We start from the raw sequence: 20,719 nt of genomic DNA, 5'->3' as shown, positions 1-20,719 counted from the left end.
CTTTCTTTAGTTATCCTCTTGCTCTTCATGAATTTATAAAACATCATTGGGTTTTCCTTGATTTTACTTGCCAATATTTTTTCATACCCTCTCTTTGCTTTCCTAATTTCCTTTTTCATTTCACCCTGCACTTTCTATACAGATCTAGGCTTTCTACAGTATTTAGCTCTCGGTATCTGACATAAGCTTCCCTTTTTTGTCTTATCCTACCCTGTATGCCCCTTGACATCCAGGGGGCTCTAGATTTGGGAGTCCCACACTTTTTCATTGTGGGAACATATTTGCTCTGAACCCTCACAATCTCCTCCTTGAATGCCTCCCATTGCTCTGACACTGATTTACCTTCAAGTAGCTGTTTCCAGTCCACTTTTGCTAAATCACATCTCAGCTTAGTAAAATCGGCCTTTCCCCTATTGAGAACTTTTACTCCTGATTTATCTTTGTCCATTTTGCATAACTACGCTAAATCTAACTGAATTATGATCACTACCACCAAAATGCTCTCCCACTGATGCCCCTTCTGCCTGCCCAGCTTCATTCCCTAAAACTAAGACCAGAACCACCCCCTCTCTTGTTGGGCTTGCTACGTACTGGCTAAAAAAGTTCTCTTGAATGTATTTTAAGAATTCTGTGCCTTCTATACCTTTTATACTGATTCTATCTCAGTTAATATTAGGGTCGTTGAAATCCCCTACTATTACTGCCCAATTGTTTTTGCACTTCTCAGAAATGTTCCTACATATTTGCTCTTCTATCTCCCTCTGACTGTTTGGCGGTCTATAATACACTCCCAGCAGTGTGATTTCCCCTTTTTTGTTCTCCAGTTCAACCCATATGGCCTCATTGGATGATCTGTCTAACATATCATCCCTCCTCACAGCTGTAATTGTTTCTTGAACTAATATTGCAAACCCCCCTCCTTTTTTGTCCTCCTATCTCGTCTGAAAACCCTGTAACCAGGAATGTTGAGCTGGCGTTCCTGCCCTTCTTTCAGCCATGTTTCAATAATAGCTATGATATCATACTTCCACGTGTCTATCTGGGCCCTCAGCTCATCTGCCTTATTCACTGGACTCCTTGCATTGAAGTACTGCCATTAAACACTGCCAAACTCCTTTGTTTCCTCTGCCTTCCAAACTCACTTTCTAATTTTCTGCCTTCTATTTCCAGCTTTGCTTCTCTCCCTTCTGAATCTACGCTCAGGTTCCCATCCCCTGTCAAGCTAGTTTAAACCCTCCCCAACAGCACTAGTAACCCTACCCCCACCACCACCCGCGAGGTTATTGGTTCCGGCCCTGTTGAGGTGCGACCACTTTCCCCAGAACCAGTCCCAATGCCTCAGGAATCTAAAGCCCTCCCTCCTGCACTATCTCTCCAGTCACACATTCATCTGCTCTATCCTCGTATTTCTGTACTCACTAGCACGTGGCACCGGGAGTAATCCGGAGATTACAACCTTTGAGGTCCTGCTTATTAATCTCTTTCCTAGCTCCCTAAAATCTGCCTGCAGGATCTCTTTCCTCTTTCTACCTATATCGTTGGTACCGATATGGACCACGACCTCTGGCTGTCCACCCTCCCCCCTCAGAATGTCCTGCAGCCGCTCCGTGACATCCTTGACCCTGGCACCAGGGAGGCAACATACCATCCTGGAATCACGTCTGTGGCCGCAGAAATTCCTGTCTGTTCCTCTAACTATTGAATCCCCTATCACTATTTCTTTTCTCATCTTCCTCCTCCTCCTCCCCCACATCCCCACCCCCCGCATACAGCAGAGCCACCCATGGTGCCGTGGACTTGGCTCTGGCTGTATTCCCCAGAGAAACCATCGCCCTCACCAGTATTCAGATCTGTTAGAGAGCGAGATGCAGTCAGGGGATGCCAGCACTACCTGCCTGGTCCTCCTGGTCTGTCTGGCAGTCACCCATTCCCCCTCTGCCTGCAAACTCTTAAGCAGTGGGGTGACCACCTCCTGAAACGTGCTATACACGTAGCTCTCAGCCTCACGGATGCACTGCAGTGATGCCAGCTGCTGCTCAAGCTCCAAAACTCGGAGCTCGAGCTCCTCCAGCTGACGACACTTCCTGCACATGTGGTTATCCAGGACACGAGAAGCATCCTGGACTTCCCACATGGCACAGGATGTGCATTCGACGGGACTGAGGTGCCTTGCTATGCCTCTATTTATTAGACTACTAACTAAACTTCTTAGTTAAACACACTATCCTAACTTAGAGAGAAAAAAAACAAAATTATTTACTCAAATTTAACAAGAACCACTGAGATACTTTTTTTTTATTCGTTCGTGGGATGTGGGCATTGCTGGCAAGGCCAGCATTTATTGCCCATCCCTAATTGCCCTTGAGAATGTGATGGTGAGCCGCCTTCTTGAACTGCTGCATTCCGTGTGGTGAAGGTACTCCCACAGTGCTGCTAGGGAGGGAGTTCCAGGATTTTGACCCAGCGACGATGAAGGAACGGCGATATACTTCCAAGTCAGGATGTTGTGAGACTTGGAGGGGAACTTGGAGGTGGTGGTGTTCCCATGCGCCTGCTGCCCTTGTCCTAGGTGGAAGAGGTTGTGGGTTTGGGAGGTGCTGCCGAAGAAGCCTTGGCGAGTTGCTGCAGTGCATCTTGTAGATGATACACACTGCAACCACGGTACGTCGGTGGTGGAGGGAGTGAATGTTTAAGGTGGTGGATGGGGTGCCAATCAAGCAGGCTGCTTTGTCCTGGATGGTGTCGAGCTTCTTGAGTGTTGTTGGAGCTGCACTCATCCAGGCAAGTGGAGAGCATTCCATCACACTCCTTACTTGTGCCTTGTAGATGGTGGAAAGGCTTTGGGGAGTCAGGAGGTGAGACAGTCGCCGCGGAATACTCAGCCTCAGACCTGCTCTTGTTGCCACAGTATTTATGTGGCTGGTCCAGTTAAGTTTCTGCTCAATGGTGACCCCCCAGGATGTGGGGGATTTGGCGATGGTAATGCAGTTGAATGTCAAGGGGCGGTGGTTAGACTCTCGCTTGTTGGAGATAATCATTGCCTGGCACTTCTGTGGCGCGAATGTTACCTGCCACTTATCAGCCCAAGCCTGAACGTCGTCCAGGTCTTGTTGCATGCGGGCATGGACTGCTTCATTATCTGAGGAGTTGTGAATGGCGCTGAGCACTGTGCAATCATCAGCGAACATCCCCATTTCTGACCTTATGTTGGAGGGAAGGTCATTGATGAAGCAGCTGAAGATGGTTGGGCTTAGGACATTGCCCTGAGGAACTCCTGCAGCGATGTCCTAGGGCTGTGATGATTGACCTCCAACCACCACAATTATTGTGCTCGGTATGACTCCAGCCAGTGGGGAGTTTTTCCCCCCGATTCCCATTGACTTCAGTTTTACTAGGGCTCCTTGATGCCACACTCGGTCAAATGCTGCCTTGATGACAAGAACAGTCACTCTCACCTCACCACTGGAATCCAGCTCCTTTGTCCATGTTTGGACCAAGGCTATAATGAGGTCGAGAGCCGAGTGGTTTTGGCGGATCCCAAACTGGGCATCAGTGAGCAGGTTATTGGTGAGTAAGTCGCGCTTGATAGCACAGTCGATGACACCTTCCATCACTTTGCTGATGATTGAGAGTAGACTGATGGGGCGGTAATTGCCCGGATTGGAGTTGTCCAGCTTTTTGTGGACAGGACATACCTGGGCAGTTTTCCACATTGTCGGATAGATGCCAGTGTTGTAGCTGTACTGGAACAGCTTGGCTAGAGGCACGGCTAGTTCTGGAGCACAAAGAAACTAAATATTAGATATCTCGATACTTAACTTAGAAATCTCGGATTCTGTGACTCCACTCCTTCTTTTGAGTTGGACGTGAGAAACCGTCTTCCTCCTCGCCACCGAATTCCTAGTAACACCAAATTCTTCCACTCTGTTTGGATTCACCCAGCTCTGTCTCCAAGCTCTGTGCTCAAGCTTTATTCAGATTGGGACCCTAGCACACTAAGCAGTTACCACGGCAATCCTACCAGGATTGCCCTGGCAACTGTGCCGACCTACGTGAAACACGTGCTGCACTCGTTAAAATTAAATCGAGGTTCTAATTGCAGTTTAGGACCCTGGTTTACATGTAGTCATGAGCCCCCCACCTTTCTACAGCGGGAGATTCGTCGACCTCGATACTCATTAATATCACAGCCGCCAGGATCGCTATTTCATTTTTTAACCCCTTGCCTGACCCATTCTGCCCGTTGGAAGGCTGTGGTGGGGCTTAAAATCTAGGCCATTGAATTAGCATTTCATCTCTGGGACGTGGGTTCCAAAACAGCCATGATTTGTGCTGCAAGGGCTTCATTTGAAATAAATCTGGACAGTCTCAAACCAGTTCCTGGTGGGTGCAGGTCCACAGGACAAAACTGTTCACTATTTGGCACTAACCCAGCAGTCTCAACAAAGATGATTTGTGCAAGAAATAGTTTAAGCTAAGGTTATTGGGGGAGGGGTGGAAAGAGAACAGCAAATGTAGCTTTTCTCTGCATCTGGTTTCACTATATCTTAACCAGAAAATGTAAAAAGGCTTTCCCCATCTAGAATGAATATCCCTCACTGCAATAAACACAAATAATTCTGTACTGAACATTGAAACAGATAAGGTACCACCCAATCCCGCCAGGGTTCCCTTGGCAACAGTGCCAACCTGCATGAAGCACATGCTGCACTAGTTAAAATTCTCTTCCATCCTCCCTCCCTCCATCCTTTAATTTGTACTACGCATTTCACTAGAGCATTTGTTTACTGCATCTAATAAGTGTTTTGTTTTTCTAATTTAGACAAGCTGTCAAAGCAGTAAGTAATATTCCGCAATTGGAATACAGTGACGAAAATCCACCTATTTGGTTTGGATACGACAGCCAAGGGAACCTTCTGGTCACCAACAAGGAGGAAGATGAAAATACACAAAAGGCTTAATCATTAGATTGCTATGAATGCCAGAAATCCACATATATATAACTTATATATTTTTAATTTAATAATTTGTAGGCAGAACCTTTAACTATGACCTATTGATTACCTGGGCAGCAAAAAATAAACTTCACAATGAAAAGTCCAAGATAGCACTGTATTTATTGTTGTGGGAAGACCTGACTAATTTAAAGAAACCAAAATCATCTTAAATAGTATACACATAAATTATTATAATCAAAGCTATGTCAACATAGAAGATAGGAGCAGGAGTAGGCCATTCGGCCCCTCGAGCCTGCTTCGCCATTCAATGAGATTATGGCTGATCATCCAAATTCAGTACCCTGTCCCTGCCTTCTCCCCATATCCCTTGATCCATTTAGCCTTAAGAAATATATCCAACTCATTCTTGAATATATTTAATTAATTGGCCTCCACTGCCTTCTGTGGCAGAGAATTCCACAGGTTCACCACTCTCTGGGTGAAGAAATTCCTCCTCATCTCAGTCCTAAATGGCTTACCCCTTATCCTTAGGCTATGACCCCTAGTTCTGGACTCCCCGGCCATCGGGAACATCCTTCCTGCATCTAGTCTGTCCAGGCCTGACAGAATTTTATAGGTTTCGATGAGATCCCCTCTCAATCTTCTAAACTCCAGTGAGTACAAGCCCAATCGACCCAATCTCTCCTCATACGTCATTCCTGCCACCCCAGGTATCAGCCTGGTGAATCTTCGCTGCACTCCTTCCATGGCAAGAACATCCTTCCTCAGATAAGGCAACCAAAACTGCACACAATACTCAAGGTGCGGTCTCACCAAGGCCCTGTACAACTGCAGCAAGACATCCTTGTTCCTGTACTCGAACCCTCTTACTACGAAGGCCAACATACCATTTGCCTTCTTAACCACCTGCTGCACCTGCATGCTTACCTTCAGCGACTGGTGCACAAGAACACCCAGGTCTCTTTGCACTTCCTCTTCTCCCAATCTATTGCCATTCAAATAATAATCTGCCTTCCTGTTTTTGCCACCAAAGTGGATAACCTCACATTTATCCACATTATAGTGCATTTGCCATGTTTCTGCCCAATCACCCAACCTGTCCAAATCGTACTGGAGTTTCACGACATCCTCCTCACAGTACACGTGCCCACCCAGCTTTGTGTCGTCTGCAAATTTGGAGATACTACATCCAGTTCCCTCATCCAGATCATTAATATATATTGTGAACAGTTGGGGTCCTAGGACCGATCCTTGCGGTACCCCACTAGTCACTGCCTGCCACTCGGAAAACGACCCGTTTATTCCAACTCTTTGCTTTCTATCTGCCAACCAGTTCTCTATCCAAGTCAATACCTTGCCCCCAATCCCATGTACCTTAATTTTGCAAGCTAATCTCTTATGCGGGACCTTATCGAAAGCCTTCTGAAAGTCCAAATACACCACATCCACTGGTTCTCCCTTATCTATTTTACCAGTTACATCCTCAAAAAATTCCAGTAGATTAGTCACGCAGTCAAGTAAGTTTCTAACATTTAACCCTGGTATTTGTTCCTTTGTAACATGTAAAAATAACAAAATAGTATACTAGTCCTTCAATTATAATCTAATGACCATTGCAAAAAAAGCATACTTGCATACTCTGCAGCATTCACTATTTTGAGAGTTCAATGGGTAATGGTTAAAATGGGGGCAGGAGTGGTGAAAGATAGGGAAGAAAACTCTGGATACAGTAACGAACTGTGTATGGCAAGCATTCCATATTAAACTGATCATAAGGTTGAACATTATAGATTTCCAATTGTTGTATTTTTTAATTATATACGTGTGCACATAAGCTAGAATTTAAATTGTGCAACACTGGATTTTCTTCTGCTACACACATCGTTTATTAGTCATTGAGCTATTAAAGTAGTTCTAGTAATGAAACATCCAAAAATTATATTGCTGCAACACTATGTTCAAAGTATTGCTTGTCAGTTTTGAAAAGATTTGTTTAAACTACTTTTGTAGAATGTACACATTTCAAAACAAACTGACAAATAAAGGACATGAATTATTCAATAACAAGGTTTGCGTATGAAATTTCATTGCATGCTTTTAAATTAGAAAGATAGTAATAAAAGTAAAGAAATACTTGCATTTTTATATAGCACCTTTCACAACCTCAAGACGTCCCAAAGCGCTTTACAACCAATAATCAAATGCATAGTCTGTCATAAGTTTAAACAGATAGAAGAAATCATTTTCTTTTCAATAGGTACACTGTGGTTTAAGTTCAGGGCAACTCTCAAAAGATACAAGATTAAAATTGGATCTTACTTATGTTAATACTACATATTTTGTAGCTATATTATATAGTATAGTGAAACCTGTAAACTAGGGACGCCCAAGGGATTTGCATCAGGTGTCCTTTATTTGCAGGTGTCTTTATTTTCAAAATGGTCAATGTATGTACAGTAAACTGGATGAGCCAAATATCCCGAGATTGGCTGTAACTCCTGCAGCGTTCCTTCTTTCTTTCGGGCTCACCTGGGATTGTGCCTAATTCTGGAGCCCTGCCAATGGGATGTAATTTCAGTTCTATTTTCTGTTTGTTGTGTATTCCAGTTCATTGCCATCCTGGGGTCCTTTTCCATTGAGGGAGGGATGTCCTGATCCTGGGATCTGCTACGTTGGCAGCCTGCACAAGGCAAGCTGGCTGGTGTAGGGCCGGAGTGCCTGGGAGATCCCAGCCGAATTAGGGGCTTAATGGGCTGCAGACCCCAGTCTGGGACCCCCTCCCTCCGTGTGCTGCTGATGTTTGAAGTGCTGGGGGATGGGTAGGGGGCTGTTAGCAACTCATCAGTACCTGACATTGGTGGATTAAGAGGTGATCCTCCACTCGCAGCTTTACATTCTCCCGCTCTCTCCAGCCACTCGCACGTTTTCGATTGGGTTTTGAGTGCTGCACTTCGCTCAGCTTGTGCATCGCATCCGTTGCTCGCTGTCTGACTGGAGCTTACCTCCTCCACGGCCACTTTCACACTCTGCACCCATGCTCCCCTGCTCTGCACTTAATACTGTCTTAAATTAGAAATGTCCGCTAACATTTGAGAGGAATGGAAAAAAATGAATACCATCACCTGAAGGTGGATGGCGCACTGCTCGACAGACTGAAGCTTGAAGGATTTCCCAGTTAGGGTTGCCAACTCCAGCATGAGGCATTCCTGGAGGTTTGATCATGATGTTCTGACCACAAGACATCTGACCATGCAACAACGCATGATCACGTGACATTTAATCACATGACTATTACAATGTAATTGCATTTACTTTAGAGGTTGGGTCTCCTGTACTTGAGTACCTTTGCTCGTGGTTTCGTGCCAGCAGCTGTGGTGGGAGAAGTTCCAAGAACCAGGAGGCCTTCCATGAGCAGGTGAAGAGGGAAAACCGAGAAATTACAGCTCAGGAGGCCTTCAGCCCTGGTGCTCTCTCCTTTAATGTCCAGATCCTTTTCAGATATTTATCCCCTTCCCTTTTATATTAAATATTAGCCTGTACCTCAATGGCTACATGGTAAAGGATCCCACAGTCCAATAGTCCTCACTTTAAGAACTTTCCCCCTCCCTTCCCAGTGTTCTTCCACTTTACTGGCTGCTCCTCTTTCAATTCTGCTCCCACTCCATGTTGTTGCTGCTGCAGTAACAACAGAAAATGCTGGAAAGACTCAGCAGGCCAGGCAGCATCCGTGGAGAGAGAAACAGAGTTAACGTTTCAGGTCTGGGAGATTTCCAGCATCCGCAGTATTTTGCAATTATATTGTTGCTGCTGCACCTGGCTCTGCAAACAATGATGGTGCCCCACCACTTTCTCCCCTCCCAACTCCTAGTCTCCTTCATTCCCCTAGACCCCAGTCTCCATCTCCCGGAGCCCCCATTCCCTAATTTCCATCTATTCCCACCCCCCAATTTCAGAGACACTCCCATTTCAGACCCTCTCCTGAATGTCGATCCCCGCGATTCTCGACTCTCCATCCTCCTCCCGACTGCGTTCCATGCGGGCATGGTCGGGTGATGTCACAGAGCCGGGGTGGGGGGGTGTGGTGCACTGCAACAGGAAATTTAATGCATTGATCAGCACGTAAATAACCTTCATTAAAAACTCCAGTGATCACCAGGGGCTTCCATGTTCCATGTCGGGAGATGACCGGTCACTCCGGGAGGGTTGGGAGCCCCATGTCTGGTGCAGTTCCGGCTTTTGTGGAATGGGAGATCTTTACCCAGCATCCATAGCAGCAGAGAAATCGCTCTATCCCTGGGTTAGAGCCGTGCAAGCATTCAATCCCAAAGATAGAGTGGTTTCTCTGCCGCTAAAGACATCCCCATTTCACACAAGCCATTTTTTCCCCACTTGTTGCCAACTTGCACTTATCTGCGTGTCCCATGTTTTAAGTTGCAAACAGACTTGGTGCCTTGAAGGCTGTCTGTTGTTTGTAATTTGCGAATGTCCATGGTTTCAAGTTCTTTGGGACGGTCAATAAGTGTACGTTTTTTGCAGGTATCCAGTTTGTATAGGTTTCACTGTAATTCGAATACATTCTTCATATATTTACTGATGCTTAACCCAAGTGTTATCTGTAGCTTTTGTAAAAGATCAAACAAGTTTGCAGCAACATAAATTTTAATAATGAATCTGCAATATGGCAAAAGCCGTTCTTTAAAAAGTATATTTGTGGGTACATATTTAGTAAAGTTAAAATCACAGTATAGGTCTAGGATTGTGATTATACAAAAAGGTGACCGTGACCAGTACATTCACTGAACAATATTATCAGCTTAAGATTTTATTCCATGTTTATTTCAAGAAATTAAACATTGTAAAGTTGAAACACAAAAATCTGACAAACATTTGACAATTAATAATTCAGTTCTAGACAATTTTTTGAAGAGTTTAAGATATTAAGGTTACACAACAAACATGATTACTTCAACTGCAACAAAATGATGTTAAAGTATCACAAGTGAATCTGTAACAATTATACATGGACACAAAATTGAGACTCATCGATAATGAAAAAAAATCCACAAGTTGTATAGTAAGGACTCATTACAATGACTTTAGTTTGAGAGATTCAATCCAACTATGACTTTTTATGTTCAGCATGCCACGCACTGCATGAGCCTTGATTAAATGTGCACCTTCTCCTCTACCATTCAGAAAAGCTGAAATCCCAGAGGAAAAATGCATTATTTATTGAAGCATGTAGAACAGTACTTTTTCTACTTCACCTTACAAATAACGTTTGTATTGACTGGGTTCATTCTTTCTGTAACACAAGCACAGATCTGTCAAGTCTCATTTGTTCCAAGTAACAGTCACTTTTTTGCAAACCTCTTTCCTGCTGTTTTGCTGTATATTAAAGTATAGATGTCATTGCTTCGCTTAAATAACCTATTTTCAATAGTTTCATTTTTGGACTATTATTTTAAGCCTGATGCGTTTTTTAGAAATAACACAAAATGTGGCTTGTATATATTTATTTGTAGGGTTTGTGTTGTAGAAATAAAGTTAATTTTGACAGGAACAGAATAAACTTGAAACATTTCAAACACTAGTTCAGTTATAAACAAATTAAAGCAATATTTTATATGTCTATCTTGCAGCTGGATAATTAGTAACACTTTAGAATTTTTTTTTTTTAACATTACTGCCCATATTAAGAACATAAGAATTAGGAGCAGGAGTAGGCCATACGGCCCCTCGAGCCATTCAATAAGATCATGGCTGATCATCAACCTCAACTCCGCTTTCCTGTCCGATCTCCATATCCATTGATTCCCCATGAGTCCAAAAATCTATCTATCTCAGCCTTGAATATGCTCGACTCAGCATCCACAGCCCTCTGGGGTAGAGAATTCCAAAAATTCACAACCCTCTGAGTGAAGAAGTTCCTCCTCGTCTCAGTCTTTAATTACTGACGCCTTATCCTGAGACTATGCCCCCTAGTTCTGGGCTCTCCAGCCAGGGGAAATAACCTCTCAGCATCTACCTTGTCAATCCACCTCAGGATCTTATATTTCAATGAGATCACCTCTCATTCTTCTAAACTCCAGAGAGTATAGGCCCATTCTACACAATCTCTCATCATAGGACAGCCCTCTCATCCCAGGAATCAATCTAGTGAACCTTCGTCGCACCGCCTCCAAGGCAAGTGTATCCTTCCTCAGATAAGGAGACCAAAACTGTGCACGGTACCCCAGGTGTGGTCTCACCAAAGCCCTGTACAATTGTAGCAAGACTTCCTTACTCTTATACTCCAACCCCCTTGCAATAAAGGCCAACATGCCATTTGCCTTCCTTACTGCTTGCTGTACCTGCATGCTAACTCTGTTTCTTGTACAAGGACACCCAAATCTCTCTGAACTTCAACATTTAATAGTTTCTCGCCATTTAAAAAATATAGGCCTAGAAATTGGGTATAGCCCCGCTTGAGGCGTTAGAACTGGCGATGCGCAAAGTTTATAGCCAGACGAGAGTTATCCGCGCCTGGCGCGATATTGGGTTGCATCGCCCCCAAAGGGGATTGAGGCGCTAAATCAGCCGTTGCACGGTGCTCTTAAGGCGCAAAGGGTCAGGCGCTACTCAATTTCGACGCGGACGGGCGCAGCGCAGGTGAACTCAATTACGGCAAAGCACGAGACCTGCAGGCGCCGGCCGGCTCTTAAAGGGGCGGGTCAGTCAGACTGAGCTTCAACACCCAACGCCCTGTAGGCCTCAGATTCGGCGCTCGCCCTTGTCTGGTGGTATAAAGTTGTTCATTATGGAGAAGGTTAGGCAGAGAGCAGAGCGCTTCAGCACTGAGGCTCTGGACCACTTGGTGGCTGCAGTTGAACACCGGCGACAGGTCCTGTACCCGGATAATGGCAAGAGGCCAAATCAGAAGGCTTATCGACGATCTTGGAGGGAGGTTGCTGTGAGGGTCAACTCCAGCAGCATGGCGACCAGGACCCCTGTTCAGTGCAGGAAGAAATTCAACGACCTCACACGGATCGTTAGGGTGAGTGATGGTTTACCAAACTTGTGCTTCCCTCCATCTGCAGCTGACTTCGGGCACCCTGCTGCAATAATGCGCCACTGGCCATCTGTCAGTATGCACCCATGGCCCTTTCTGGGCAGACACATGGACAGATGTCTCAAGGCCTCATGTAAGGGCTGTTGCAACATGGGGGGCATGCGATGATGTCTCAAGGCCTCATGTAACAGAACCTCCCCTTCTTTCCCCTGCAGTCCAAGATGGCGCAGATTAGAAAAGAACAGCGTCGAACCGGTGGCGGACCTGCACAAGTGGTCACTCTCACGGATCTGGAGGAGAGAGTGCACCAGATACTTGGAGGACGTCTGTCTGGTCTAGTGACCACTGCATCTGCCGACCCCATTACCGACAGCGAGGGTAAGACTCTCACCTTTTCCACCTGTTGCCTTCCACTTGGTCCCCCCGCCAGCATGCATCCTCAGTGTGCAGCCATGTCAGAGCCATGCCGAAATCTGGCATGCCTTTCAGCAAACCTGTCCTTTTGCTAAAGCCACTCTTCCACCTCCCTCTTTCAGATGAAGCAGCACCAACTCGGGCTCAACGCGCTGAAGCTGCCAGTGCCAGTGCCACCGGAGGCGAGGACCAGGAGGAATCCGGACCAGCCGTTGCAGAATCCGGGGAGCTGAGACATCTGCAGACTGGGGATAGTAGTCCCCTGGAGGGGAGGGGGGAGGGGGTGGCTCTGAGGATGAACCAGTTGCCGGACCAAGCGGCATGGAGCAACGCAGGGGGGATAGGCAAGTTCGGCCACCGTCTCCCCGCAGGGCAAGGCAGGTCGTCATGACTGCTGCACAGAGTGCAGATGAGGTCCGTCGCCTGGCAGAGATGAGCAAACAGGCCTGGGTCAGACACACGGAGCTGATGGCTGCAGTGGAGAAGATGCCTGAGTCAATAGATTCATTGGCTAGTAGTATGTTGGACTTTGGGGCAACAATGGAGAGGACTCTGCAGGGCTTTGGCGCGACAATGGAGAGGACTCTCCAGGTGTTCGGGGAAACAATGGACAGGTCTATCCAGGGCTTCGGGGCCACAATGGACAGGACTATCCAGGGCTTCGGCCCAACAATGGAGAGGACTGTCCACGGCTTTGAGTTGGCAATGGAAAGGACTGTTCAGGGCTTCGGACAATCCCTGGAAAGGTCTGTGCAGGGCTTGTCCGAGGCAGTGGAGCGGTCGGCTCCTGCCTTGTCCGAAGCCATGGGAAGAACTGTCCAGGCCTTCTCCGAAGCACTGGCACCTGGCACACAGGTCCTCACTGTTGCCACGCAGTCAGTTGCTGGGCTCCTCCACAGCCAGATTGACGCAACGCGATGTCTCACTGCAGCCACCCTCTCTGCATCAGATAGGATCACCCCGGGCCCTTCCACTCCCGTACAAGGCCAGGAATCCGTGGAGCCTGCGATTGTGGCGGATGAGCCGAGCCGCTCCCCTCAGATAGCCAGTGTGTCGTCCGACCATGGTGCAAGTGTCCTCTCTCGTCAGGAGACCATTGCACATGCCAGCGCTGGGACGCCTGCATTGCAGCTGCCACCACCTGCAGCCCACACTGCTTCCAGCCATGCTCAAAGCAAGCATCCTGCGTCCGCACCCTCCAAGCCCAGAGGTCGGCCAGGCCGTACCTCAGGGGCTTCTGCGCTTCCAGTCGGCAAGCGTCCCCCAGCCTTGAGCCCGCCACTGGGATGCAATTACGTAGGAGCAGCAGGGAGGGAAGGGGCCGGGCGCGAAAGAGAAGTCGTTCTCCCTCAAGGGGCCAGTTGTAGAGGGAGGTGCTGAGACGTTTGTTTGTCCAAATTCAAGGACACCCTCACCTGCTGTTATAGTTGCGGATTTTTGTTGAGTTTTGCTGCTTTGCCGAACAGGTCACATTTATTTTTGGAAGTTATGGTTTCTGCTCACGTTACGTTGTTTAGCTGTAATGAAAGACTTTTGTGTCAATAAACAGAAGTTTCAATGTTGCTTGGTGCATGTGACTACTTTCAGTGATGCTGGCATGCAGAGGCCCTCAAACATCCAAAGTGCGCATGAGGTAAGACTCTCATCATTCCGCCACAGGGGTGTCGAGACGAGTCCAGAGGAGCCTCTGACGTATGGACCTTCCACTTTCAGCAGCCCTTCCATCTTCCTCCTCCTCCGCCTGCTCTTCCTCCTCCTCCTCCTCATACTCCGCCTGCTTGCGCAGGGTCCAAGGGAAGGTAATGAATGGACGCGTTCGCCTATAAAGGGCATCTGTCACTTGCCGGATGCAACAGCGGACTGCAGCCTGAGCGGCAGTCGCATTGTCCCCAATGGCTGACTGAAAGGATCCGTTGGCATAAAAATGGAGGCCTTCAGTCAGTGTAGCCATCACGGACAGAGAGGTTCTGCAGCGTTCACGCGGCTGCAGATCCTGACCAAGCAGGTGGCACAGATCAGTAACAATGTCCCTCCAGATTCGGAGCCTTCGCAAACACTGCTCCTCCGACGTGTCAAGGCTTGTCACCTGCTGCCTAAAGACCCTCGCAGCATCCCGTCGGATTGGCCGACCTCCATTGCCCCTCCTCCTTCTGGCCAATCCCGGCCCTCTCTCCCGCCGTCTCTCTGCCCCTTCACAGTGTTGGGCGATGAGGCCGTCGCCCTCCAAACAAGCTCCCATTCCGATGCCAGTTGGTCAAAAGGCTTTTAGGTGTAGTGCTGCAAGTGCTTGGGACAGGGTTGAAGGTCCCAAGTACTGTAAAGCTAAATTCCCAGAACTCCGCTCCACATTAGCTCGCCAACTCTCTCTAGCAGCGATCGCAATGAGCAGGCCAAGTGGCAGAAGATTCTGCACTAGAGCTGTCCCCTTTAAATAGCGCCGCCCTACTCCGAGAAGGGCCTGTTAGCCCTCCCTCGAACTGTCACTAATAGCGCTGGGCGCTAAGGCTCCGGGTGCCACCCAATATGCGCTCAGGCGCTCCTAAAAGGCGTTGCACACTGAAATGACGTCATGAGCTGCTTGCGCTCGCGGGCGCGCGCAAACACTTAGCGCAGGCGCTAAATGTAAGTCAATTTCTGAGTCGGCGCTATCCTCATAGCGTTCGCCCCAACATAGGGCTTCGCCCCAATTCTAGGTCTCTTTAGGCGCTCAGCGCCGGCGCTACCAACCCAATTTCTAGGCCGTACTGTTTTTCTATTCTTCCTACCAAAGTGAATATCCTCACATTTCCTCACATTATGCTCCATCTGCCACCTTATTGCCCACTCACTTAACCTGCCTATAGCCCTTTGCAAGTTCGTGTCCTCCTCACAGGTTACTTTCCCACCTAGCTTTATCGTCAAAAAAACTTAGATACATTGCGCTCGGTCCTTTTATCTTAAGTCATTAATATAGATTGTAAATAGCTGAGGCCCAAGCACTGATCCTTGTGGCACCCCACTAGTTAGAGCCTACCAACCTGAAAATGACCCGTTTATCCCTACTCTCTGTTTTCTATCCGTTAACCAATCCTCTATCCATGCTAATATATTACCCCCAACCCCATGAGCCCTTATCTTGCGTAGCAACCTTTTATGTGGCACCTTATCGAATGCCTTTTGGAAATCCAAATATACATCATCTACTGGTTCCCCTTTATCTACCCTGCTAGTTACCTCCTCAAAAAATTCTAATAAATTTGTTAAACACGATTTCCCTTTCATAAAACCATGTTGACTCTGCCTAATCATATCACGATTTCCAAGTGCTCTGTTACCACTTCCTTAGTAATGGATTCCAGCATTTTCCCGATGACTGATGTCAGGCTAATTGGCCTGTAGTTCCCTGTTTTCTCTTTCGCTCCTTTCCTGAATAGCGGGGTTACATTTGCTACCTTCCAAACTGCTGGGACCATTCTAGAATCTAGAGAATTTTGGAAGATCACAGTCAATGCATCCATTATCTCTGCAGCCACCTCTTTTAGAACCCTAGGGTGTAGGCCATCGGGTCCAGGGGATCTGTCGGCTTTTAGTCCCATTAGTTTCCCCAAGTACTTTTTCTCTGCTGATATTAATTACTTTAAGTTCCTCACTCTTATTAGCCCCTTGGTTTCCCACTATATTTGGTATGCTTTTTTGTCTTCTGCTGTGACGACAGATACAAAATATTTGTTTGAAGTCTCTGCCATTTCCTTATTCCCCATTATAATTTCACCTGCATCAGCCTCTAAGGGACCAATGTTTACTTTTGCTACTCTCTTCCTTTTTACGTATTTGTAGAATCTCTTAGTCTGTTTTTATATTTCTTGCTAGTTTTCTCTCGTATTCTATTTTCTCCCTTTTTATCAATTTTACTTAAAAGGAATGGAGGTTGCATCCAAGACTGTCCATGGAAATAACATTTTATTTACAAGCTATTTGAATATTTACTCAAAGGTGAAAAAGGATTAAGGATGTTTTGGAAAGAGTGCAATGCTCAATGCTCTTCAAGACACACTAAGCAGGTATGAAATAAGTTTAAAGATCAAAAATAGGATTTGATATGAAGGATGGCGATGTGACACAACACACTGCAATACAAAATCAGTGGGGCATAAGTTAGCGCCTGCTGTCCACTAGTTTCTGATCAGGTGAAAATTATCTCTGATAAATTAGGATTGGAGAAAAATTGATGAGAATATATATTTCAAATTACTCAAAAATACATTATTCTAAAACTTAAGTGATCAGCACCCTTTGAAAAAATCAGTTACAGAATCATGATTAATTTTGAAGCTGAAACAAAAACAATAAATGCTGGAAATTTAGATAAAACTTTATTTTTTTATTTTTTACACAATTTATTTTTTCAAATAAATGATTTTAAATTATTTTTAGCAAACCTTCATTTTATTTCCAAAGGTAAAAATAGCAACTAAATAATATTCTGCATTATGTTGTATTTACTTAACTGTGGTACAAAGGGCACACATTTATTTCTTCATATAGTTAGCTACAGTGGGTGAGAATGGTTATAATGCATTTTTAAAAGTTTTCTTTGTGACCAACAATATGGAACATCCCAGTGAAACAAATACACTTTTATTTGCTTGATTATTCCCCTTTATTGTTCAAGAAAGGTTGGTTCAGCAAAAGAAGAAACAATATCTTATTACAGTTAGCCACTATGTTGAACTGAATTGTTTAAGAATTTTTCAAACGGAGCAGCATTGACAATACATTACAGTTTCAACTGTGAGAAAGACTGTTGTAAGCCACTCAATACCTGTGCTATTTGTTGAAACAACATAATGTACCAAAATTAATGAATAGTTTCTACTTGTTGCATGACATTGGTTTCACATATTTCCTTGTGGAATGGGGCAGTTTTTTTACATGTTGGTCTTACAAAAGATGGAAGATAACAATTCAAACTAAATTAATGTTTGTTCTATATGGAGAGTTTTTTTCACACCTAACTTTAGGTTTATTCTTGTAAAGGTTCATCTTACCACAAATAGTTTGGTGACCTTGTTCTGTGCTGCTGTCAATATCCTGCAAGTGAATCTCAGGACTGACCTCTACCATGGCCCCTGATAACTGCAGCTCAGCTCTTAGGGCTTTGGGCACTTTTAATGTGATAGAACCTGCCAAGATAAAGAAGACTTTTAGAAAGCACGAGAAATCTCATACATACACTCCATGGAGGTAAAAACATAAGTAAACACATCTTAAAAAAGTCAATACCCTAGTCCACGTGAAATGATACATATTAGTGCAAATAGTTTGTACACATGTCTGTCCAAAAATAGTGTCACAGGTTAAAATACTGCTTTGAACCAACAATTGCAGTATCTTCCTTCAAGCAGTAAGTTGCAAAATATATTCTAAGGATGATATCATGAGGGAACTGGTTTCTAGCAATGAACATATATTATTAAAGGAGCAGTATGTCTTAACTGAAATGTAAATTTTAGAAATTAACAGAGAAATATTCCTTAATACGCATCTAACAGAAAAACAACCACCATATACATTGGGATCCCCCAGATGAATTGCTGGTCTGTGCCATGTTAGCTGGTGGAAGGACAGATACACTCCAACCCTGGGGTACTGCAGCCAATTGTAAGAGTCACTTTCACGTTAACTCTGTTTCTCTCTCCTCGATGCTGCCTGACCTGCTGAGTGTTTCCAGCATTTTCTGTTATTTCAGATTTCCAGCATCCGCACTATTTTGCTATTGTATTGGAGAGTAAGAGATCAGGTTCTCATGCAAAAAGCATTTTTGGCTCTAGTCCAGTGCTTAAAATATAATTCTTGTTGACATTATGATGCCCACTCAAAGCAAGCGGATGGCTGGATTAATCATGCACCAAGCACTCAGCCCAAAGTATGCTGCCACATCTGCAATGCAGCCTGTAAAGCACGGACTCCACCACTTACTTTTTAAACCTCTTAAATCCCTAAAAACAGCACCTCCACCTAGGTAGTTACCATGGGGATAGGCTTCGCTTCACTCACATAACTCTGGCATGTTTTCTCACCAACTCACTCCCAGAACTATTTTCTTACTTCCTGCTCATCCTTTCACAACAAGTAGATTGTAGGCTTCTCTTTAGGGTGCTCTTATGTTACCTCCTTGTGCTCAAAGGGTCTCTTCATTTTCAAGTGAGAAGGCTGCATATAACCATCAGCAGTGATCCTGTATGGGTGGCATCTCAGCCAACCTATGACACCTCATCCACAATGAGGAATAGATTCTCCAAATAATTGGGGTGGATGAAGCCCATTGAGGGAATGGGCAAGGGAGGTCTTAGCGGTTTTATATCAGTCCACCAAGATAAGTATTCAGTTCAACATCATATTCTTGGAGGCACCTAACATTCAATGAATGACTCGGGCAGCCATTTTCTCTTTCTGTAAGTAGTCTCCTAAGATGAAGAAGCTGGCACCAAGGAGGATCAGGAAAAAGTCCCATTAAGACTTCAGACCCAACCAGCACCAGCCCAGACACATCCACTTTGGGGGAAAACATAAGAGTGTCATCAGGGAGTACTGGGTGAGGGACTGAGCATCAGTGAGGAGGAGCAAGTCAACATGGCAGCAGATAAGCAGCAACTAGAGGAGTGAAGGGAGAGGGGGTCAGACAGGAAGCTGGTGTGGGACCCATGAATTTGTAACTTACAGGGGCTGCATAGTGTGCTACACTGATTAATCAACAGAAGTCCCTTGAGGATCTTCAGACCTCCCTACATGGAATGGCAGACAACATACAGCACTCCTGCTCAAATATGTGTAAGCATGCCAGAACATTTCAGGAACCTACTGAGTACCATGGACTGAATGGCAACTCCAGGGCACCTTGTTGAGCACTTTATTTGCAATTTTGCTTTCAGAGCCATGCACCAAAGGAATGCTGAAAAACAAGCAGCAGCAGAAAAAAATAAATGCAGTAGGTAGAACACACAAAGTTCAGTTTGGCAGGTCAATAACAGCAAGAAAAGCACAGCAGCCTAAAATTCCTGGGGTCAGAAAGCAGCACATTGCCCGTCCTAAGGGCAGAAATTTGGGGCAAAATCTAGTTCCGCAGGTTTCCACCCAGTTTAACTTCCATCTGGGGAGGGGAGGGAGCGAATAAGTCTATCACATGTCTCCTCCCTCCACATCAAGGGGACACACTGGGCTACCTCAGGTATTCCATCCATTACACCTTTGTTTGGCCTCTACAGAACTCTCGTCAGCTGAGAGCTGGCATGAGTTCCTTTAAAGTCCCAGGAAAAGCCCCAAGGTAATTGATCCTGGAAGCGATTAATGGCCTTTATTATGGTGGCATTTAGATTCCTAGCAGAATAAATATTAGACTTTATCTTTCGCCCTCGTTCTTCCACTAGCAAAGCACCATTTTGCTGCTCTGACTTGCACCAGTTGTTGCGGACGGGCACTTCTTTCAGGCGTGGGTCACACCACCACCCGCCCCCGCCCCGAATATCTTAATGACCCCATACCAGCAATTTGAGACATGGTCAGTGTCTACGGGTGGCTGGGAGTTCCGTTCTGCCGCACTGCTGTTGCTGGAGCGGGACTCCCAGAACTTCAGGGCCCAAGTGACAAAAATCAGTCATGATCGCTTGTAATTATGGGCTTTTGGAACAAACAGTTCGGAGACCTTCCAACACCGGTTTTCTATGGGCACTCAGTGAATCAGATGCTGCATGAAGAAGAACACAGAATATTAATTGTGGGAGTTACAATGAATTAACAACATTTGGCGCCACGAATGAGGCCAGCACATGCTAGAAGCACTGCCTCAAAAACTGCCAAAACTTTTCCTCCTGTGGAACCTGGAGTTCAGTGTCAAGTGCACTGAGGCCTGCCTGCTCAATTCACAAGCCTAGCTCACTGCCAGAAGCCTAGCATGCTGCCAAGCGCAACATTGGAGAATTGGCCCTTAGGTTCATTCTGTTACATATGCATGTTGAACATTCATACTGCTTCATTGTAACTACCCAAGTGGTACAAATGTACATTTTAGGAGATTTTTTAAAAATACCACCCTTTTCCACCCCATCAGAAAACAAAATTAACAAAGGTTTCTCAGCTAACTTTAAAGTCTACTGGGAATTAGAGTCCAGTTACATTCTTAAGTCTAGGGATCTAAGATTAGGCTTAACCTCTTCAAAAATAACAGGACCTCCAACAATACATTCCTTGCTGCTATAACAACACTCAGCTGCTGTCAGATCCTACATTGCCAGACCAGACTGCAGAGTCTCAGCAATGG

The 20,719-nt window shown here is 45.5% G+C and overlaps 2 protein-coding genes across 4 annotated transcripts in view; one reads left to right on the top strand and one right to left on the bottom strand.

Moving 5' to 3' along the window:
• fbxl13 (F-box and leucine-rich repeat protein 13) overlaps positions 1-7,025 on the top strand; it is a 301,931-nt gene extending 294,906 nt beyond the window's left edge. Inside the window, exon 22 of the mRNA XM_086010428.1 lies at positions 4,823-7,025. Within this exon, the coding sequence (XP_085866554.1) occupies positions 4,823-4,961 (139 nt within the window). The 3' untranslated portion in view covers positions 4,962-7,025. The remainder of the gene's footprint in view (positions 1-4,822) is intronic.
• A 2,574-nt stretch (positions 7,026-9,599) lies between these two features.
• fam185a (family with sequence similarity 185 member A) overlaps positions 9,600-20,719 on the bottom strand; it is a 59,922-nt gene continuing 48,802 nt past the window's right edge. For all 3 annotated transcript variants that reach the window (XM_086010426.1, XM_086010425.1, XM_086010424.1), the window contains 2 exons: positions 17,451-17,585; positions 9,600-10,159 (listed from right to left, as the gene is read on the bottom strand). In XM_086010426.1, the coding sequence (XP_085866552.1) occupies positions 10,044-10,159; positions 17,451-17,585 (251 nt within the window). In that variant the 3' untranslated portion in view covers positions 9,600-10,043. The remainder of the gene's footprint in view (positions 10,160-17,450; positions 17,586-20,719) is intronic.

The sequence above is a fragment of the Somniosus microcephalus genome, chromosome 17 (assembly GCF_052327205.1).
Source record: "Somniosus microcephalus isolate GS21.2 chromosome 17, FLI_Smic_1.0, whole genome shotgun sequence".
NCBI classification, from domain to species: Eukaryota; Metazoa; Chordata; class Chondrichthyes; order Squaliformes; family Somniosidae; genus Somniosus; species Somniosus microcephalus.
Note: the sequence above shows the minus strand (reverse complement) of the source record. Positions and strands in the feature narration are given on the sequence as shown.